A 21,902-nucleotide genomic window follows, 5' to 3' on the forward strand; every position below is an offset into this window, starting at 1 on the left:
GAAGAACGGCTTCTACTGTACTATTTTAGATGCGATTTTTTGTTTTCAACTACGTTTAGTTTTCATTGAGTACTTAGGTGTATTAAATTGATAACATTTCAGACATTGTTATAAATATTTTTATATATTTCGATTTTTTAACCAAATGTTTGAACCATTTTAAATTTGAATTTGTTATTGCATATTGGTTCAATTATAGAATGATTGTAAACGTTCCAGAAAATTGATCAAACTGAAAACAGTTCATTTGATTCTCAGCAATTCTCATCATTCTCGGCAGTAGGTGTTATACAGGGTGTGTTTTTTTTTAAACTGATGGTACACAGAGACATCTGTGGAGAAATCTAACAGCTGGACTGTCGCTGAATTTGGGAGAGTGACTAAGAACAACATGGGAAAGAGATTCTGCGAAGGGAAAAAAGTAGTACCTAAATTTGCCAGTAGGGATGGATTTGGCAGTGTTGTAGCAAAACAGCTAAGAATTTGCATAAAACCCAGTTGCAATTAAACACACAAATGAATAATCAGACAGAGGTTTCAGTGCAATAATGAAAGTTTAATTAATCAGCAAATAATTTTCTCCCTCCTTCAATGTGACCACCGTCCTGCTGGACAACACATTGCATCCTGAACACCGTGTTCTCCATGATTGAATGTAACATGTCTGCAGAAATGTTCATCACAGCCGAGAAATGTTGTCCTTCAAGGTCATCAAGTTGGGGACATCACCAAGATAGACCTTGGACTTTAAGTAACCCCACAGGAAAAAAGTCACATGGGATTAGATCAGGGGATCAGAATCTTCAACGAGTGCAATCACAACATCACCGTCTGTGCAGACACTGGTTTTTGCCCTCTACCAGGACGAACTGCTTCAAATTTTTTTTATCAAGCCTTTCAATGCATTAATTGATAGAGGACCTCTGCGCAGGTTGTTACAGGTTCTAAACTCATTAAGAGTGCCAGTGCACTCGATTGGTTAAGATAGTAAAGTTTCACAAACAACTCACGCTGAGGTAATGAAAGATGCACGTTGAACTCTGCTGAAGTCTGAAATGCGCTTTGAACTTTTGTCCTTGTCTTTTAAGCTCAAATTAGGTGGCGCAGCTGTTAACCATGTCATTGCGAATTTGGATTTTGAGGTGTTACCAGCGCGTTATGCAAATTCTTAGCTGTTTTACTACAGCAGTGCCAAATCCATCCCTACTGGCAAATTTAGGTACTACTTTTTTTCCTTTGTGGAATCTCTTTCCCATGTCATTCTTAGTCACTCTCCCAATTTTTTTGGCGACAGTCCAGCTGTTAGGTTGCTCTACAGATGTCTCTGACTACCATCAGTTTAAAAAAAATACTCTGTATAATAATTACTATGGTTGTTGAAATACTGAATATAAATTGGGGTTTGCTTGCAAAGCCCCCGCAGGCAAAGTCACGGGTAACAGCTAGTTTTTAATATATATCTTGCCCAGCATTATTAATATGATTTTGGAGGTTACAGAACGAATTAAATTACTTTAAAAAATGAAAAGTAATTATATCATTTGATTTCAAGATATTTTGTATATCTTAAAAATAATTAATTCTATCCTGGGATTTCCTGGGAAACAGTTCACTTTTATCCCGTAATCCCAAGACAAGCAAAAAACCAGGAAATGATAAATCTTAGACAGCACTATGAATGAGTCCTGATGTCATTACCTTCCATCATATGACCACAGACAGCCGACACAAAAAGTTTGCAACTGATGTTTGTTGTTGCTGTGAGTGAATTTCTCATTAAAGAGGAAATCTCTGCTGCAGAAATTCAACAGAAACTTCAGCATGCATATGGAAATGTGTGTATGGGTGCCAGCAATGTTAGAAGATGGGTAAAACATTTTAAAGATGAAAACCAAAGCATTAAAGAACCTCATAGTGGCCATTTGCAGAGCTCCATTATGAGCTTTGTTTCCTGGGATGCAGATGGGGTGATTCATGTGAATTTCTTGAACCTGAGCAAACCATTAATAATGGTATGTCATGGCACTTCATACGCTCTGTTGTGCATTTCATGATAAATATTCTGGGAAGATAATCCTGCAGCACAACTAAGCAAGATCATACACTGCTCCTTACACATGGAGGAAATTCAATAAATGGATGAGAAGTTCCACTGCATCCTGCCTAGTCTCGAATTAGCATACTCTGATTATCATCTTTGTGAAGCAGTGTTGTGAAGAAAAACATGTGAGGCCCACACTATGAAAAGATGAAGGACATCAAGAAAACAGTGTGTTAGGTTTTCTCAGTGCTGGAACGGAGTTATATCATAAGGGAATTTTCAAGCTCCCACAAGGCAGGAAAAATGTATTAAAAAAAATGGAGACTATATGAAAAAATAGTCTGAAAAATAATGTAATATATTTGTTTTTCCAAAAATAAGTTAACTTGATTTATAAAAAATTGTTGCTCATGACTTTCAGTATGACCCTTGCACTTAATTACATAGTAAATTATACAAAAATCTAAAAATCTGTATCAACAAATCAAAGAGTAATTTATTGAATCTAGTTATCTGAATATGTAAGAAGTTCAATCAAACTTCTTTAAGGAAATTTCTGTTTATTCTTTTATAATGCATGCTGGCTGGAAAAAGATAACATAATAAATGAAATTATATAATGATTATACTTACATATAAACATTATAAAATCACATATAATATGATAATCATTAACATTAGTAATGTAGTGCTGCACTACTTTAGTATTGTTGTTTATGTATGCTTAGATATTAATATAATTTGTGTATATAAATTATCTTCCATTACCACGTGTCGGGATCTACTTTTTGTATAATTGTCCACAGAATATTATGTTGTATCACTTGTCTTGCTACACCAACTAGTGTAGACTAATTGGTCAAGAACGAGGTCACATGTTAAGTGAGTATGCATGAATGAGGGAGGAGTATAAATTGGACTATCTCGTGTGTTGAAGGAATCTTTCTTGGTTTTGCTTTGCGGTCCGATATAGTTTGTCTGGTAGCAGGAGATAGAAGAGTCAGCCAAGGAATGAATACATCGAGTGGAGGTACTATATCGTAATCCATTTCCATCCTTAAGAACTTATCAACAGCTTTGTGGTGTGTATGTACGGACAGTTTATAGTTAATGGACCCAAGTAATATTGATATTGTAAACGTATGATATATATATGAAATATGTCTACATATAGAAGATGCATTAGTGGAGAGTCATGAACTGTTGTCTGACGATCGAAGATTTGGAAGTTCATCTAATAGAAGAACAAAGGAAGGTTGTGGCAGCACGTGTTTATCGTCTTGTAAATAATTGTGTGTAGATTTAATGCGAATTAGTTTAGTATTTTAGTAATAAGTTTAGAATTTAATGTTTGTCATTAGAACTACATTGTGTTATCACTAAACTGTAGCACATTTGTACCTTGTAAGCCATACTGATAGTTTGCACTGATCCTTAGTTGTTATTAAAACCATCAATTTTGTTCTAATAGAATTGTGCAGTCCTTAAATCAAATAACATACACCTAGACTTAATATATTCCGATATATTAAAGATCTAAACAGTAATCTCAAGATCATAAAATTTCCAAAAACATATTAATGTTTCATATGCAATTAGTTAATATTTTAATACATCCTGAAACTAAGAGGGAGCAGTTAATTTTATGTTAAAAATGAAAGTTTTCCTAACAGTATTTCAAAATAGCAATCAAATATTCTTTGAACAACCCAAACTATCATAAGTTAAAAAAAAATGTTTTTTTACCAGAAGAAAAATGAACTAAGAATACTACTTTTTGAATATGAATAATTACATCAAAACAGGAGTAAGAAGATAAAAAATATATAAACAAAAAATAAATAAAAATTAAAGCAATTTTCAAAGAAATAAACAGAATGAAAATGAAAATATTTTCATAGAAATAAATTTTATCAATAATTATGATATTTACAAATAGAGCAAAATTTTAAAAAATATAATAAGATATGTAAAATTATTAGGGAGACATGAAAATTAATAATTCAAGCTTCTCACCTGAACTATTTCCAGAATTTGACAATGTTAAGCCTGTTGTGACATTCTGTCCTGTAAGGCTTTGAAGACCCAGAGAGTTTAACCCTATTATCAATAAACAATCCATCAATATCACATTCTATAACAATTTATAATTCCATAATTTTCATTAAAATTTATAAGAATGATTTGATAGACTGAGAAAATGATTATGAACCAAGCAAAAGAGATTCTATAATAAACATTATGTTTTATGTTCATTTTGAACTTAGTTAAGATATAAATTGCATTAATTTATTTATGCATTTTTATTTATGTATATTGATTGACATTGAAACACAAATCAATTAAATTTTAAAGTCAATGTAATTAAATTTAACTTTATTGAATAACTATAAAATTTTTAATTATCCTAATATAAATTATAAAAAAGAAATACACTCACACATATATATATATATATACTGTTTAATTAATAAATCCATTAACCCTTAAATTTAAAGAAAATCCAATTCTCTAAAAAGCACACTAAAGACCCAAAATCAATATTACAAAAGCAAAATATAAGAATTATTAACTCAGTGTATTTGTTTCATGAAAGAAGAAAACTTGAATTAAATATTAAATTGTCATCTATTCTATATTTTATAAAAACTTTTAATGACTTTCAAATTATTAGCAACTTTACTTTATATAACCATTAATAATTTAATTTTAAAAATATATAAAAACCAATAAATTTAAGATGAATTAATGAATAAATTCTTTCATTTTTGTAGTTGTGGCTTTCATTTTTTAAACTGTACATTTTTTGAAAACAATTATCATTCAAAATTAAGCTGATGTAATAAAAATTATTCTCTAAAATATTCTTTATATTGAAGCTTTAAATAATTTAGGGAACAAAGGTATATTCAATCAACTAAACTTTTTGAAACAGAAAAATCAAATTTACAACTTTTTATCTTATATGAAAATAAAAAGCAAGCATAAAATTATAAAAAAGACAAATGAAAAAATTTCAATTTTTTGTGCATATAAAAGTTATTGTATCTCAAAAAAAGGAGATAAGAAATTAAATTAGTTTTGCATTTTAAAAAAGCAATTTGATAACAGCTTTGTTACAAAAAAGTAAAAAATTTGAAATCTTTGGTACACAACTGTATCCAATATATTGGATAGCAAGCTAATAGTAACCTAAGGCAATAGATCTAAATTTGTTATTTCCTGGATTTTATTTGCACAACACTTCTTGAAATAGCTTTGTGTGTCTCTCCCGGCAGATTTTCTTAGAACAAGTTTAATCTTCACATAAGTGGAATTCATCCCTCTGAGATAGGTAATCATATTGGATAATTATAAACTATTAAAATGTATGGCTTTTTAATATATGCATTAAATTAATTTCTTGATAATTTTATTGATATTATCAAAAATTTGCAATTTTTATTTATATAATTTCATTGCAAAAATCAAATTTTTATAACTATTAATGTTAATCGTTCATTCATTATTACTGGTAATTCAACTTTACTATTACAAATAATGAAAACTTTAATTTTAATTAACAACATTCATGCAAACAATGGTTGATAAAAGATTTAAAATGTTAAAAAAATATATGTAACTTTACTTATGACAATTTTTTATCATATTACATGTATTTAATAATAGTAACAACATTGAAATAAGCCAAATGATTTTACACAGCACACAACTTTCAAAAGACAATGCAACAACAAATAATGAAAATAAATACATCTTTATTACAGTTTTAGAAAATCAATATATTAACATTTCATTTTGTTTCTGTTAATTTTAAATATTTAGTTAGTTACATTAAAATATTTTTCTTACCTGTATTTGTGTTACCAGCACCAGCTTGAGCAGCTGCTAAAGCTGCTAATTGTTGTTGAACAGATAAAGAACCTACATCTAAAAAGTGTAAAATTTTCTTATTAATGACAAAAAAATATAATTTTAAAAATTAATTAAGTATAACTAATTTATTTAAATTATTTATAGTATCTTTTAAATGACTTAGCTATTATTTTCTTAATGATTAATATTTAAATATAAAATTATTCACATAAAAATTTTTGTTACAAAAATTATCTGAAGGATAAAATATGGCAACTGTTACTTATGGAAATTTTTTATTTTTTTTTTGAAAAAATACAGGAGGACAATTTTAGAGAAATATTTTCTAATGGAAAAAGTGAATTTTAAAACAATGAAAAGATAAGAGCATAACAAAACTTTTCATATAACTCATTTTTTATTTAATGACAAATGCAAATATTTTTTTTGCTAAATTCTTTTAAATAAATGTTAACTGATATGGGTTTTACTTACTTTATCATATAGATCTACTGAATAAAGTATAACAATATCATGTCTAAAATATTAAGTAAAAAACTAACAATTTTATGATTCTTTCTATTTGGCATTATCATTCTTTGTAAAAATAAGCTACTGAAGAGAAAAAAAAAAATGAAATGCAATCAATCAACTTTTGTATTAAGACTGAACTTATTATAATAACTAACAAATTATTTTAGCTTGTTAAAAGCTACCTTCAGGCTATATCTATATTTGGGTATTTATAAAATTGAAATTTAAACGTGTATTTTATTATATTTTTTTTAGTATGTAGAATTTCTAAATTTTTATATTGAGTATTAATCTAATTATTCAATATCCAATTTTTCAAGCTAGATAATACAAAGATAGGTTTTAAGATATAAATTTGCCAGATAAAGTTTTATACTAAACTATTAAAACTGATGTATATTTCTTGTTTTGGATTTATTATATTATTATTTATATTAATGCCAAAGCCAATTTTAAAAAAATCAGCCTGACTCAATTGCCTTTTTTTGAAAACAAAATTATTATTATTAACAGTATATAAATGTATGGAACTGATACTAATAGCTAATAGATAAATTTATAAAAATAAAAAAAATTAAAGAATAATGACATACTGTGAAAGCCAATTTTTTCTAAAGCCATAAAGTTAAAAACCATTTTTCTGTTAAATATCTGATTATTTCACCATATTTTTTAAACAGTTTAAGGGAATAAATCTTTCCTATGTTCAACTACTATTAAACATTATCAAAAAAATCAAATGCCTAAAACTTTCATATTGGTATATATGTTACTGCTAAAGCTCGAAATCCGTTAATGTGCACATTACCTAGCTAATCTGCAGATTAAGTAGGGTGATCTGTTAAAAGTTGCTAAAATTGTTCTATTTCTCAAATTACCTAGGTAATGTGCAGATTATCTAGGTAATCTGCAAATTATCTACTAAGCACTCAGTAAAGTGAAAATAAGATCTTTGCTGGAACAACAGCAACGTTTCTGTATGCTTAAATTAACACAATGTTCTTTATTTAATTTTTGATATCTAAAGAATCAAACAATCAAACAATACAATACAAACTAATACAATCAAACAATCAACAAATTAGTTGATAGAATCAATCATTAACCAATTAAAAAACATACAAAAAATCAAACGGTTTAAAATATTAATACAATTAAAAAATTATTATATGGAATTTCGGGACTTTGAGTATCTATCTGAACTGAGGGGACCGAGACGACTTTAATTAACAATACCCTACTTTTGGACCGGAGACGAAAAATAATAAAGTTATCATACCTTTTCTGGTGATCGCATGATATAATTGTGCAGTTAATGTTACCTATGGTGAGTAAAATGGCGGCTCGTCTCTGATTCCAGCAAAGAGAAGAAAGGAAACAGTGGGAACGCATGTTCTAACCTAACCTAACCTAACCTATTCTAATAAATTACCATAATTATTACCAGCCAAATTATTAGAATAGGTTAGGTTAGGTTTGAACATGCGTCCCCACTGTTTCCTTTCTTCTCTTTGCTGGAATCAGAGACGAGCCGCCATTTTACTCACCATAGGTAACATTATCCAATTGTGCTTACTTATTAGTGACGTCTAAAGATTGGTGACACTTTGAATTTCATAGAAATTGGTTTTTGTGACAAGCACATCTATTTGTGGTACATTTATTTGTGGCAAAGATGTTATTTTCACTTTAACGAGTGCCTAGTAGGTAATGTGCGGATTACCTAGATACTCTGCACATTATCTAGGTAATTTGAGAAATGGAACAATTTTCACAACTTTAATGAATCACCCTAGTTAATCTGCAGATTATCTAGGTAATGTACACATTAACGACTTTCGAGCTTTAGCACTAACATATAAATATGATTAAAAAATAGTTCTTCAACAATGCTTGTTAAGGTAACCATGTATTTTATTTATGAAAAATGTTTTTGGCTTTATTTGTCATCTTCAGTTTACAACTTAATTCAATGAACATTCAAACATGAAATTTAAAACTTTTATAAAATTTTTAAAAATTTTAAAAAAATCTTTAAAAACCTAAATATTAAAAAATTTTAAAATATTAACAATACATCCCAAATTGTCAACATTAACAACAAAATTGTCAATCTTGTAAAAATTAAGTTATTAACAGTCCAATGTGATATTACAAAGACTTTCTTTTTTATAAGGTATAATTAATTATTTTGTCAGAAATATTTTAAAAATGTTTTAAAGTGTTGTCAATTATTAATGTCCAGCTGTTACTTAGTTCCCTAGCATCATTAGTGTTTATAATTTTTAAGTATTTTGCAAACCCATAAATGTAAACCTGATCCATCAATCTTTCATCAATCTGTGAATTCCTTTCCTACACACTTTCTAATTAAGGGCTATTTTTTCCCACTTGACCTTGATGCCACACTGCCATGCCCATTTTGTTAACAAAGTGGATGTAAAAATAAACAAACACCTTTCTCTATTCCAGCACAATTTTAATGCGTTGAAAAATGCTTTCGGTCATTTTAATAGATCTTCTTCAGTTCAAAATTCAAACTATATAACGAACAAAGTTTGTTCGTTATATAGTTTGAGTTTTGGCTTTATTTGTCATCTTCAGTTTACAACTTAATTCAATGAACATTCAAACATGGAATTTAAAACTTTTATAAAATTTTTAAAAATTTAAGTTTTAAATTAAGTTTTTTAAATTTAAGTAAATTTGAATTTAAGTTGTAAACTGAAGATGACAAATAAAGCCAAAATTCAAACTATATAACGAACAAAGTTTGTTTGTTATATAGTTTGAATTTTGAACTGAAGAAGATCGATTAAAATGATCAAAAACGTTTTTCAACTCATTAAAATTGTGCTGGAATAGAGAAAGGTGTTTGTTTATTTTTATTTAATATTTCCAGTAAGCATTTAGTTATTTATTTAAAGTGAATGTATTCTGCCTACCTTTAGCCATAGATTTAGAATACTCTCTAACTCTTATTGCTATCAACCACTATGTGGTTGATAGCAATAAGAGTTATAGCAATAAGAGCAATAAGAAACACACACAACCACAACTACATAAAAATAATGTTATTTATCATTACATAGTGTGTTTATGACTGTAAGATTGTGTTTAACTTCTAGTCTAAGATCTACTTTATCTTTCTTTTTGCTTTTATCCTTTGTAGTCTTGTTCTGTTTGAAACATGAATTGATGAACTGCTTATTATCCTACTTGGAACCTTATATGAAAAGCTGTCTTCAATTATAATTCTTTATTTCTTCTGTAACCAAAGAAAATTGTAAGGATGTTCTATTAATAATGGCTCTATAAGCAGCTACAGTAAAACTTATCTAACTTGACGCTCCAAGTGCCAGTAAAAAACTGAGTTGGACAATTTAAGTTAGAGAACAACAGAATAAAAAAAATGTTGATTCTGAATAGACTTGTATCTTTACCTCTGTTGCATTATATGAAGAATCTTTGATACTGTTTTTTTTTTTTTTTTTTTTTTTGTTTTAAGCAATTGTATAATGCCTTTCAGCAAAATGTTCAATGTAACTAATGGAATTGAGTAGTTTTGCAGGCACAGTACATCTTGTTGAGATAAAATGAGAGGACAAATACTGTCTGCAAATGAATGTTGACTAGTATCAATAGATACAACTGTCTAAAACTTTCATGGAAATCTGATAATTATGATCACTTTGGATAGAATAAATATTAAAATTTGAGTCAGGGAAATTGAAATGAACATAAATCAGTGCCCAGGGACCATAAAAAACTTTGACTTGGAGAAAATTCAAAATAAGAAATTCAAGTTTGATATGTTAAATCCCTATGAGATCTACCAAGTACTTTGTTTTCTACGAGTTACAGACATTTGAGTTAGAGAAGTTTTACTGTATTTTGTGAGTTATAGTAATGAGAAAGTACCAATAAATAAAAGAGTGGTTGACATTAATTTACAACATATCTTAGTGCAAATTTCTGAGTTTTGTTTTTTAAATTTAAACTGAAGATGGCTTAAATAAAGCTGAAGATAATTTTTGGTAAAAAAATAGTTGGTTACCTTAACAAGCAGTGTCAAAGAACTGTTTTTATTATGATGATGCCAAGTTTCTGAATTTCAAAAATAAAATATGATTAAGCTTATTGACAAATTCTCAAGAATTTGAGAATTTACTTTTGTATTTTGATTGTGTTTGATAAGTTAAAGCAATGATTCCCAAACTTTTTGATCCACCACCCCTTTGTTCCATAAAGTTATACTCAATGCCCATAACTTATTTTCCCTTGTGTGAGAAAGGCTTGGAAATATTCTTATAAAAAATTTTCTACAAACCTCACACTGTGTCCTTACCATATATTGTTCTCAACATCTGTAAACCATTAAACACAATGTTTCTTCTTACCCATTTAACAGCAGAATGAGAAAGGTTGTCAGTGACCCAACCTTTGCCTATGGTTACTGTTCAGGACCCTGCCTCCCATTTGCTTCTTTTTGTCCCCCTACATTTACTCACTGCCCACATGAGGCAGTAGCACCCACTTTGAGAACCACTGAGTTAGAGTAATGATGAAATAATATTAGTTTCAAAAAAGTTTATTTGTAATAAATTTTTCTTGTAAACAACTTCAATATATTATGATAAGAAATAAATAAATACATCATGATTTATTTTCCTTTTAGTAATGCCCTAATTATTCTCTTATTAATTCTCTAAAGCAGATAATGAAATTACTGTGGTTTTTAGTAAGAAAATAACAAGGACAAATGATATATAAGGAAATATTTTAAATAGAAAGATATAGAATTGAAAGATAGAAAACTAAGATGTGATATATTTTAATATAATATAAAAAAATCTTTATACAGTAGAGCCTCGAAAACTCGGCACTCGATAACCCAGCACTCCGGATAACTCGGCCACACCCTGGCAGGGCAAAAAAATCCTTAGTTAATTAATTTTCATTGTAGACAGCTTTATGCCTCAAAGTATTTTTCTAAGGTCTGTCTTATCAGGTAAATTACTGTACACAGTGTATTCATTAATTTTCATTTTCATGTAGTAAAGGCTCTATGCCTTCATAAAAGATGTACTTTTCCTTTGTTTAAGGATATTTGGGCAGTTTATTCTCTGTTGTATTCTCAAGCAAACAATACATACAAATACAGTACAATATTTTCTGAGGAAACACGCATACTTATCCTTTTTTAACCCCATTCCCGATAACCCGGCATTTTCACAAACTCGGCCACCCTTCGGTCCACATTAGGCAGAGTTTTCAAGGCTCTACTGTACTATTCTTTTTAGATGATACAATTATTGTTAAAATTAAGTGTACTTATAAATGGAAATTATGAACTACTATGTATAACTATTTACTCAAATCTTTAAAAAAGTCATTTCAATTTATAGAATAAAATAAGGAATTAAGATTATTAATCAAAAACTTACTTCCGGCTATTTGTTGCAAATTAGCAAAACCACCAAATGCACCTGCCTGAGAAGCCTGCTGAAGTAACTGGATTTAAGAATAAATATTTTTCATTAATTTGCTTTACCATTCAAACATAAAAAATGAAATAATTATGCTTAAATATTTTTATCAATATATATAATAAATGATAAATTATAAACATGTTTTATAATTAGTGAAATATTTTAAATCTTTTATGCTTCAATCTTATAATATAATCAAGATAGGTTGACAATGATGATAATAAGTGCAGAGCCCAAATGGGTTAGGAGTTGAAAGTTGAAATTTGGTACACAGTTAGTGTAAGTCATGAGAACGTACACTAAAAAGGAATTTTTTTGAAATCCCCCCATAGGGGCAAAGGACAGGATTAAGGCTTACTGTGAAGAACTCATCTTCTATTACACTATTTTAGATGCAGTTTTTTGTGTTTTTGATTGCAATTTAATAGGATATACCATGAGAATGCACATTAAGAAGGGATTTTTCAAAATTTCCACCACGGGGAAGAGGAAGAGGGTTAAGGATTACCCTGAAGAACTCTGCTTCTACTGTACTATTTTAGATGGTCTTTTTTGCATTTATGTGGTAAATCAAACATATTTTTAGATCCTTCTAAAAATTCTCAACAATATTTAGTGTTTCATTGTATATAAAGTTGACATGGGAAGCACATGTGCATTTGCTTTATTCGAACTCTTTGTCTTAATGTTCAATTTTATGTTCGAATTTATATTGTGGTAATAAGCATGTGATGAGGGTTGATTTCACAAAGAGACGGGTATATAAAACAAATAAGACGTGCTTTATTTTTTTCTGTGAACATATACAGGAAAGGTTCTTGTTGATTCCGACCTCCTGAGTCCTTACATCAAACAAAAGAACAAACAACACCTTTTTCGATTCACAGTCGAGCAAGACGTTCGCGATACAAAGAGATACTTAACTTCAAACTTAAACCTACTTATATCTAAAAAGAAAAGGAAAAGAAAAGAAAGTTAGATTAGAAGAGAGAAACGGAAATATATTTTAGGATGGAACGGGTACCCGAGTTGGCGATTGGGGTGGCGGCTGCTGGATGACTTCGTCTTGGGATTTTTCCTTTTGGGGACGGATCGCATGCGAGAATCGATAAAAAACGTCCTTTATATTTGGCTGACCAATGTCCTTATCAACGCTACTTCTTTCTTACGTGCTCTTCGTGACTCTTTCAGTCGAAGCAACACCGACCTGGAGACCTCTCTCCGACGGTCTTCCCTCTTCTAGGTCCAAAGCCAAAAGTACTCACTTAGTCTCTCACTTGCCCTCTGGGCTATTTCTAATCCTTTGTCTCCTAATTAGGTCATCGACCACCCACACCTGGACGAAAGTTCCAGAAAGTATAGACAAAGGAACACAGAACAAAGAAAGAAGGAAAGATAGAAAATCATATATATACATATATATAAAAATNTAACTTCTAACTTAAACCTACTTATATCTAAAAAGAAAAGGAAAAAGGAAAAGAAAGTTAGATTAGAAGAGAGAAACGGAAATATATTTTAGGATGGAACGGGTACCCGAGTTGGCGATTGGGGTGGTGGCTGCTGGATGACTTCGTCTTGGGATTTTTCCTTTTGGGGACGGATCGCATGCGAGAATCGATAAAAAAAAACGTCCTTTATCTTTGGCTTACCAATGTCCTTATCAACGCTACTTCTTTCTTACGTGCTCTTCGTGACTCTTTCAGTCGAAGCAACACCGACCTGGAGACCTCTCTCCGACGGTCTTCCCTCTTCTAGGTCCAAAGCCAGAAGGTACTCACTTAGTCTCTCACTTGCCCTCTGGGCTATTTCTAATCCTTTGTCTTCTAATTAGGTCATCGACCACCCACACCTGGACGAAAGTTCCAGAAAGTATAGACAAAGGAACACAGAACAAAGAAAGAAGGAAAGATAGAAAATCATATATATACATATATATAAAAATATAACAAAAAATATATTGGTGTACCACCACAATATTTATGAATGATTCTGGAAGATACAGCTTATTTTTTGAATTTATTAAACCAGAAGAAGAACCCAGAAAGAGTTACAAAACCGTTTATTATTTATCACTTAGTGGTACTATGCATCGGTTAGTGATTGCAGTGACTCTTATTTATCATTATTCTGGTGTGGTAAGCAGATATCTAAAAATTTTCTAATTAGTTTCGGAAGAGGGGAGACCTAATTCTTGCACTCAATGAAAACGGGCAAGATCAGCTATAATCTAATAATCTTAATCTTTGCTATCGTTACTTTTTGTCCGAGCGATGCCAAGCTCATCTGCTAGTTTTATATATAACTAGCAGACCCCGTTTCGTGTTGTTGTGACTCAAAATGTATATTATAAATCGTTCTAGACTGCATACTGTAATATCAAAACACTTACTCAAACACCTTTTCTTGCAGCCGAAGTTTATAAGAGAAACTTTCTAACGTTTTCGGTCTTGTTAAAAGACCTTTCTCAAGAAAATAAATCAGATAAAACAACAAAATTGTAAATCAAACGCTTAGTACAGTTAACACGTTTTTCGAATCTTTTCGAACTATCCTTATAATCTGTTGCAAATGACGTCATTGTGAATTTAGCAATGGAAATATAAAAAGATTACATAAATATCTAAATATAAATACACATATTTACCCTCTCCCTACATCATTTAAAAATACGTAGCCTAAGATACATAGTAACTAGTTCCCTCAATTATTAAGTTTATATTAAACTAGAGGACCATGCTGCCGATATTTTTGTCGATTCCCGAAAGTTGACTGCAAGGCCTTTATGCTTTGNTATAAAATAGCAGCGTTTAGAACGTTAATCTCAAGAGCTTATTCGCACTGTAACAATACAAAAGATAGAAACGAGGAACTGAATTATATATATAACTTAGCCAGAAAGCACGGGGTTAATCTTAAAGCTATTATCAACAAGAGTAATAGGAGCATTAAGAGGAGAAATTTACCTCATAATGAAGGAGTTTTAACGATGGAATATAATGCTTCGTTGAATAATATTTTCCGACGCATAGGAAAGGCCCAGAACAAAAGAATCGTATATAAAAGAACCCCCACCACGTACCAACTATTACGATCTGATAAGGATTTAGTGGATAGAAGAACACTCCCCGGGGTATATAAAATTCCAGTCACAGACTCAAGGCGACGAAGTAAATTAATGTATGTAGGGGCAACAGGAAGATGTATCAAAGACAGGTTAGCAGAACACCAAGCAAATATAAGAAAAAAACAACCATGCACTGCGCTAGCCACCTACGTTCTAGCGGACCAGCAAGACGTCAAAGTTGAATGGGACCAAGCAAGACTAATGCAGATAGTCCGCGACAAGAAACACCGGCATTATGCGGAAGCCTGGCAGATTTGTAAGGCAAAGCATAAAGGCCTTGCAGTCAACTTTCGGGAATCGACAAAAATATCGGCAGCATGGTCCTCTAGTTTAATATAAACTTAATAATTGAGGGAACTAGTTACTATGTATCTTAGGCTACGTATTTTTAAATGATGTAGGGAGACGGTAAATATGTGTATTTATATTTAGATATTTAGGTCATTTTTATATTTCCGTTGCTAAATTCACAATGACGTCATTTGCAACAGATTATAAGGATAGTTCGAAAAGATTCGAAAAACGTGTTAACTGTACTAAGCGTTTGATTTACAATTTTGTTGTTTTATCTGATTTATTTTCTTGAGAAAGGTCTTTTAACAAGACCGAAAACGTTAGAAAGTTTCTCTTATAAACTTCGGCTGCAAGAAAAGGTGTTTGAGTAAGTGTTTTGATATATTATAAATGTATAACACTTCCCGTGGGGGGATTTTTCAAAAAATCCCTTATTAGTGTATACTCTGTTGACGTATCCTATTCAAACGCAATCAAAAACGCAAAAAAACCACATCTAAAATAGTATAAATAGAAGCAGAGTTCTTCACGGTAAGCCTTAATCCTGTCCATCTCCCCCCAGTGGGGGGAATGTCAACATGTATATTATATAAAAACATGTGCATATTCAAATGCAATGTTGTTTCAAAATTTCAAAGGAATCAGTAGGAACAAATAAACGTTACATTTTTATTTATATAGATAGATACAGGATAGATAATGATCTGATTTACTTCATCCAAACAGAAAAGCANTCAACATGTATATTATATAAAAACATGTGCATATTCAAATGCAATGTTGTTTCAAAATTTCAAAGGAATCAGTAGGAACAAATAAACGTTACATTTTTATTTATATAGATAGATACAGGATAGATAATGATCTGATTTACTTCATCCAAACAGAAAAGCATAATGCCTCACAGAAAAGCACAAAACTTAGGTTGTTGTACTCAAGGAGTTAGCGCCATCTATTAGACATAAAAGCCTTAATCCTAGATGATATCTTTTAATTTATATGACTGTTTAACGGAATAATATACAGCCTATGTCCACCCTGAAGTTCCATTCTAAATATTGGTGAAAGAATTTTTGAAGTTGGATGAGTAGTTTTGGAGATTACCTCCTATATCCAAACTTATCTCTTTATAATATAAGTATAGATAAACTGAAATTGCTTTCAAATAAAAGTTCTCACAGAAATAAAACTTAAATGGTTAAAGTGGATAACAAATAAGAATTATGAAAATTTATTTATCTGTCTCATAATATTTGTAATTTTATGTAATTAATTAAAAATGAAAAAAAAAAAAATAATAATAATAAAGATTAAATAAAGTCTTTATTCTTTGTATTTTTGATATTTTAGATTTTGGAATTTTATTTATTTATTTTGAACTGAATATTAAATAATATGTTTAATAAAAAGCTCATTTTATCAACATAACTATCAATGAAAATTAACAAAAAATTATATATTATATATGTGTGTCAAATTAAAAAAAATTAATACTTGTAATGAGTTAATTTAAAAAAGCAATGATAAATGATTAAATTTATCATTGAATTTAAAATAATTAAATTTATATTAAAGATAAATTTTTCTATCTTCAATAATAATTATAACAAGCTTTCAGATACATTTTCTTGATAATTTAACAAGTTATATTTAAGTATAAATACAAAATTGCAATTGTCATAAAAGATATGTTTATAATAAGATTTTATAGTAAAAAATGGAATATTTTTGTAATTTGTATATTACTCTCTATTTTAAGTATTACTTGCTTTTCATTAATACATGAATCTTTACTATGGTTCTCCTAGTTCATTTATATTTAAATAAGTAATTTAATTGCATTACAATATATTCAATGAATTTAATCTATTTAAAGTTATATTAGGTATCTCTAAAACACAAAACAAAATAAAAAACAATAACCATGTAAAATATTCCTATTCAATATTATTCGATACTAGTAGTGACAGCCAACATTTCTTGGAGAAATTTGACATTGCAATCATGATGCTGTAGAAAATTTTTAAAAAGTTATTTAAAGATAGATATTTAAGATGACTAGATGATTCTTGGAAAGTTTGGTTGTACTTGCCTATACCATTTTTGAATGCATAAAGAACAAACAATTTTCTTATTTATTTCTATATGGAATAATTCTGAAAACCTACAGGTATTTGTCCTGTATTTGCTCACAATATAATGTTTGCTAGTGCTCTAATACTATAGAATGCACAATTTCATTGAGAATAGAGGCTGCTTCTTTTGTAGACAGTAAACCAATTTTTTTAGGGCAAATAGTAATCAATAACCTCCTGAACAAGAAAATACTTTTGGAAAGTTTTATTGCATTTGCTAATACTGTCTTCAAATGCAAATGAGATAAACAAACTTTATATATATATATAAAGTTATCCTGCTTTTTAATTATTATTTCTGCTTGAAGCTATGATTTTTTGGTACAAGAAGTTTAATTTTTGTGTGTGTTGTTTCTTTAATCAAAGTTTTTCAATAAAATCCAGTATGTGACACAAAATTGCAGTAGGCCATCAGGCACATCTTTCTGTTTAATTCCTTTTTGCACATTATCTAATATTTTATTATTCTCTTCCAAAGAAAACTGCTTTTTTAGTTTTTCTCCATTTTTTCTCATAAAAAGAAATAAACTGTAGAGTAATTGCATCAAAACTAAACCATAACTAAGAATTAAAATTAGCATTGCCAATTGAACTGGACATTAAAATTAATGTTGCCAGACTGTTTGACATAATATTCAACATTTACTAATAATGAATGATTTTTATGTGTTTATAGATATCATTATACTGTAATGAAACTATTCTTTAGTAGCAGACAGAATATTTAGTACATTAAACTGAAATTTTCATTATAATGGCATTAGTTAAACTGAAACATTTTTGCATTGAGCTGAATAAGAAATTGGTGAGAGATTCAAGATATATTCATTATATAGAAAATTTTGTTAAATTGGCATTTATTATACTGACATTTCACTGTAAATATAAATGAATATTCTGATATGTTCTGATGAGATATGTTGACTACAATTAGCAAGATTTATGTTACCTTTCCAATTACATAATTTCAACAATTTTAGTAACAAGTTTTACAGTCGATTGCAGAGACAGAGTTTATGTTAAACGACGTTTATCAACAGAACAGCCTATAGATGTTGGCTGGCTAAACCGCAGTTTAAAATGCGTTGCAAAGACAACAATTGTATATTTCTGACCACTCTCTAAATGAACTTTGGCAAAACATTGGCTCTTACTTACTTCGCTATTACTCCCCTGTTTTAGGAGTTGTTTGGCCAATAGGGTTATTTGTTTGTGACATCAGAAATGGTCGCCAGCTATACAGGTAGCCCTCGGTTTACGCCAGTTCAATTTACGCCGATTCACAATAACGCCACTGCGCAATTTGCCGTTTCGAGGTGTAATTCCCCGATTTTCCCTATGCTAGACTGATTTTCGTTTCAGTGTTGACGTATTTACCGAGCCGCGACATTGTACATTTGTTAAAACAAAGATTTTTATTAAATATATATATTTTTTCTGTTTAATATTATTGGTATGTATACATTTACATTAAATTAATATTAAAATACTAAACGTTTAGGTACCCACGAGTTAAGACATTAAACTTAATAGTCCAATAAATGGCGTCTGAATCCATAGCGCCAATGAATGTATCCCGTATCAGTTCATTCAGGAAAACACCTTACGACGCAATAGCACTTCTGGCGATCACAGATTATCGTTAGTGAGACAAATCTACTTCTCGTTGACCAGACGATATTTATCTCTCCTTAGCCACCTTGAATTTTCCCGCTCAAACTGACCTTATATGTGCGCTACGGCGACCGGTGGTTGACCAATCAGTGTCTTCGCTTGTCTGTAGCTCTATATCGGGTTAACGTATCCTTTCAATTAAGGAAAGTTTGACAGATGAAGTTTGTGAGTTAGACAATGTTGGAAGCGAAGTGCAAATGTAAGAAGGAGCATCATATTCGATCATATTCCGAAATTCTTAATGAAAGAAATCAACAATGCAAACAATTAAAGATGGATATTTTTTCCGAAAAATGTAAGAAATTCAAAACTAAAATTTTTAAATAAAAACATTTCACTTTATTTTATGATAAAATACATTTTAAAAATTAAAAATTTATATGTATTTTGTATTATATTGTATTAATAAACAAAATTATTAGCTTATTTTTCACTTATGTAGAACCTAACCCTATACCTCACTGTAAATACGGGTTCGTTTTACGCCGGCTTTTGTAGGAACGGAACTGCGGCGTAAACCGAGGGCTACCTGTATTCCGAACGTTTCCAGAAATAAAATCTTAAGGCCATCAAAACCATTGTTTGGCAATTAACGACAATCCTTTTCCATTTCGATATTTAATTTTGTCGCCAATACGGTTTAAAATATGAACAAATCCATATTTAGAAAATTTATACCGAATTCAGAATAGATTTTTAAGGAATTATTTCGCCATCTTATTATGTTGAAATGAATAATTTTAAATATTTTATTAATAATATTACATTTTTTTATATCTATAAATAGATTTCTGTAATTATTAAAATTGTCTCGTTTGTTTAACAATACAATGACTCCAAAATGCATTAACGTTTTATAACTGACACGATACTCGAATTGTAAATAAATGCATTTGATTTAAATTAATTGAAGTTTTAAGTCTTCACCCATTTGAATGAAGAAATTGAAACATTTAAAACAAATTTTAAGTATTTAATTTTGTTGTTTTTGCTCCAAGCAATTAATTAATGAATAATTTTGTCGATTCATACCGTTTACAACATTTATCAAAGGAACAATATCTGTTTTTATCTAAACTTTTCCACGAACAAAGCTACCACTCGAATTGAAAAGCCCTCTAAACCTGCTGTCGAGTAAGTCTAGAAAATAGGTCAAATAACTTGTTTCTAATCGCTGTCTACATTGTGGCAGGTGAGACACGCCGTCTCTGCAATGAAATTTTTCTGAATAGAGGTCTACCAGATCTGTAAACTGCCATCGGTCTCTAAACATTGTCTCTGCAATCGACTGTTAATGTTTTAAAAGTTTTGTTTAAAACAACTAATGTTTTAAAAGTTATATACACCATTAATCCTAACATCATGTATTTCAATTTAATTAAGTTTAAGGCCAAATGACCTGTCATATCATTTGGCCTTAATTGAAAAATCAGGTTATTGGATGTTTGTAATTTGGACATTTGTAATTAAGTTCATTTAACTTCAAAGTAAAAACATTTTCTTTTGTATTTATTATAATTTTAATGTGAGAAGTTTTTTCTCAATTACTTCATGTATCTCTGGCACCATATTACTACCACAAAATTCTTACTTCAGGAAGCCAAATTTTTGATTGAATAATAAGATATGATTTCATTCTGTTCCAGGACAACGTTAATATTTTCAGAACAGCTAAACAATGTTTCATCCATATATTAGGAAAATATTTAGATGTCTTTAATACACAGATCTTTATTAACCTAGACAGCAGATGTACTGGGGTACTTGATTCAAGAAATTGGTGTGATATGGTTAAGCACTGGATTAATAAAATAAGGAAGTAATTTTAGTCTGTATATGAAATGTATTCTTTAATTTTTTTTAAAAAGTTTTGTGTTTTGTTAAAATTTTTTTGTTTTTAAATAATTTGGAATGATATTTTGGTATCATGCATGTGTGTTGATCCTCTTTAATATCATCAGATTTGAAAATGTTTAAATAATGTTCATAATGTTCAATTTGCTGAAAAATTGTAAAAAATTTCAACTTAAGTTAATTTTAAAAAGCCATGATACTTATATTTGTTTTTTATGAATCGTAAGATAAAGTTATCCTGGATCAAAATGAAAATTTTTATTATTACAAAATTTTTGTCCTGGCATATTTTAATCAAATTTTTATTATTATTATTTAATTAAAGGTTTGACTTCTGGAGTAAGCATTTTGATATTGGAAAGTATTTTTTAATTAAAAATTCAATAATTTCAAACCAAGTTATAAATTTTTATGATAATATTGTAAAATTTATGTTGATTAAATTTTTTATGAAAAGAATTAGTATTTCAATCATCTAAAAAAACTTTTTGTAGTTAAAAAACTTATTAAACTTTAAGTATAAACTATATACAGTAATTCCAATACCATGAAATAATATTTAATTTAATTAAAAACTAATTTATAAAATTAAACTTAAAATTTACATACTGCTAAATATTGTGGTGTAAGAGCCCCCAAATTAGCAAAATTTGCCATATTCCATAAATTAGCCATCATCTGCTGCTGTCTCTTTTGGTCTTTTTCTTTTTGAGTGTCAGCAAACTTTACAACTAAAGGACTACTACAACCCTTTAAAAAAAATGAATATATTGTAATATCAATGATATAAATTCATGTGCTAAAAATGAAATAGTATTACAGCTTTAAATTTTATTACAATGTATAGTAGAGCGTCGTTTATCCGAATCAATTGAGGACTGGGGTGGTTCGGATAA

The 21,902-nt window shown here is 29.4% G+C and overlaps 1 protein-coding gene across 1 annotated transcript in view; it reads right to left on the reverse strand.

The window, feature by feature from the left end:
• The window catches only part of LOC111639075 (CUGBP Elav-like family member 2), an 87,397-nt gene that overhangs the window by 37,121 nt on the left and 28,374 nt on the right, over positions 1–21,902 (reverse strand). The window contains exons 11-14 of the mRNA XM_023384851.1: positions 21,616–21,756; positions 11,878–11,944; positions 5,894–5,971; positions 4,058–4,141 (exon numbers count right to left, since the gene is read on the reverse strand). Coding sequence (XP_023240619.1) covers positions 4,058–4,141; positions 5,894–5,971; positions 11,878–11,944; positions 21,616–21,756 — 370 coding nt within the window. The remainder of the gene's footprint in view (positions 1–4,057; positions 4,142–5,893; positions 5,972–11,877; positions 11,945–21,615; positions 21,757–21,902) is intronic.

This window comes from Centruroides sculpturatus, unplaced genomic scaffold, assembly GCF_000671375.1.
Source record: "Centruroides sculpturatus isolate CEXI.00-Female unplaced genomic scaffold, Cexi_2.0 scaffold1207, whole genome shotgun sequence".
Lineage (NCBI taxonomy): Eukaryota > Metazoa > Arthropoda > Arachnida > Scorpiones > Buthidae > Centruroides > Centruroides sculpturatus.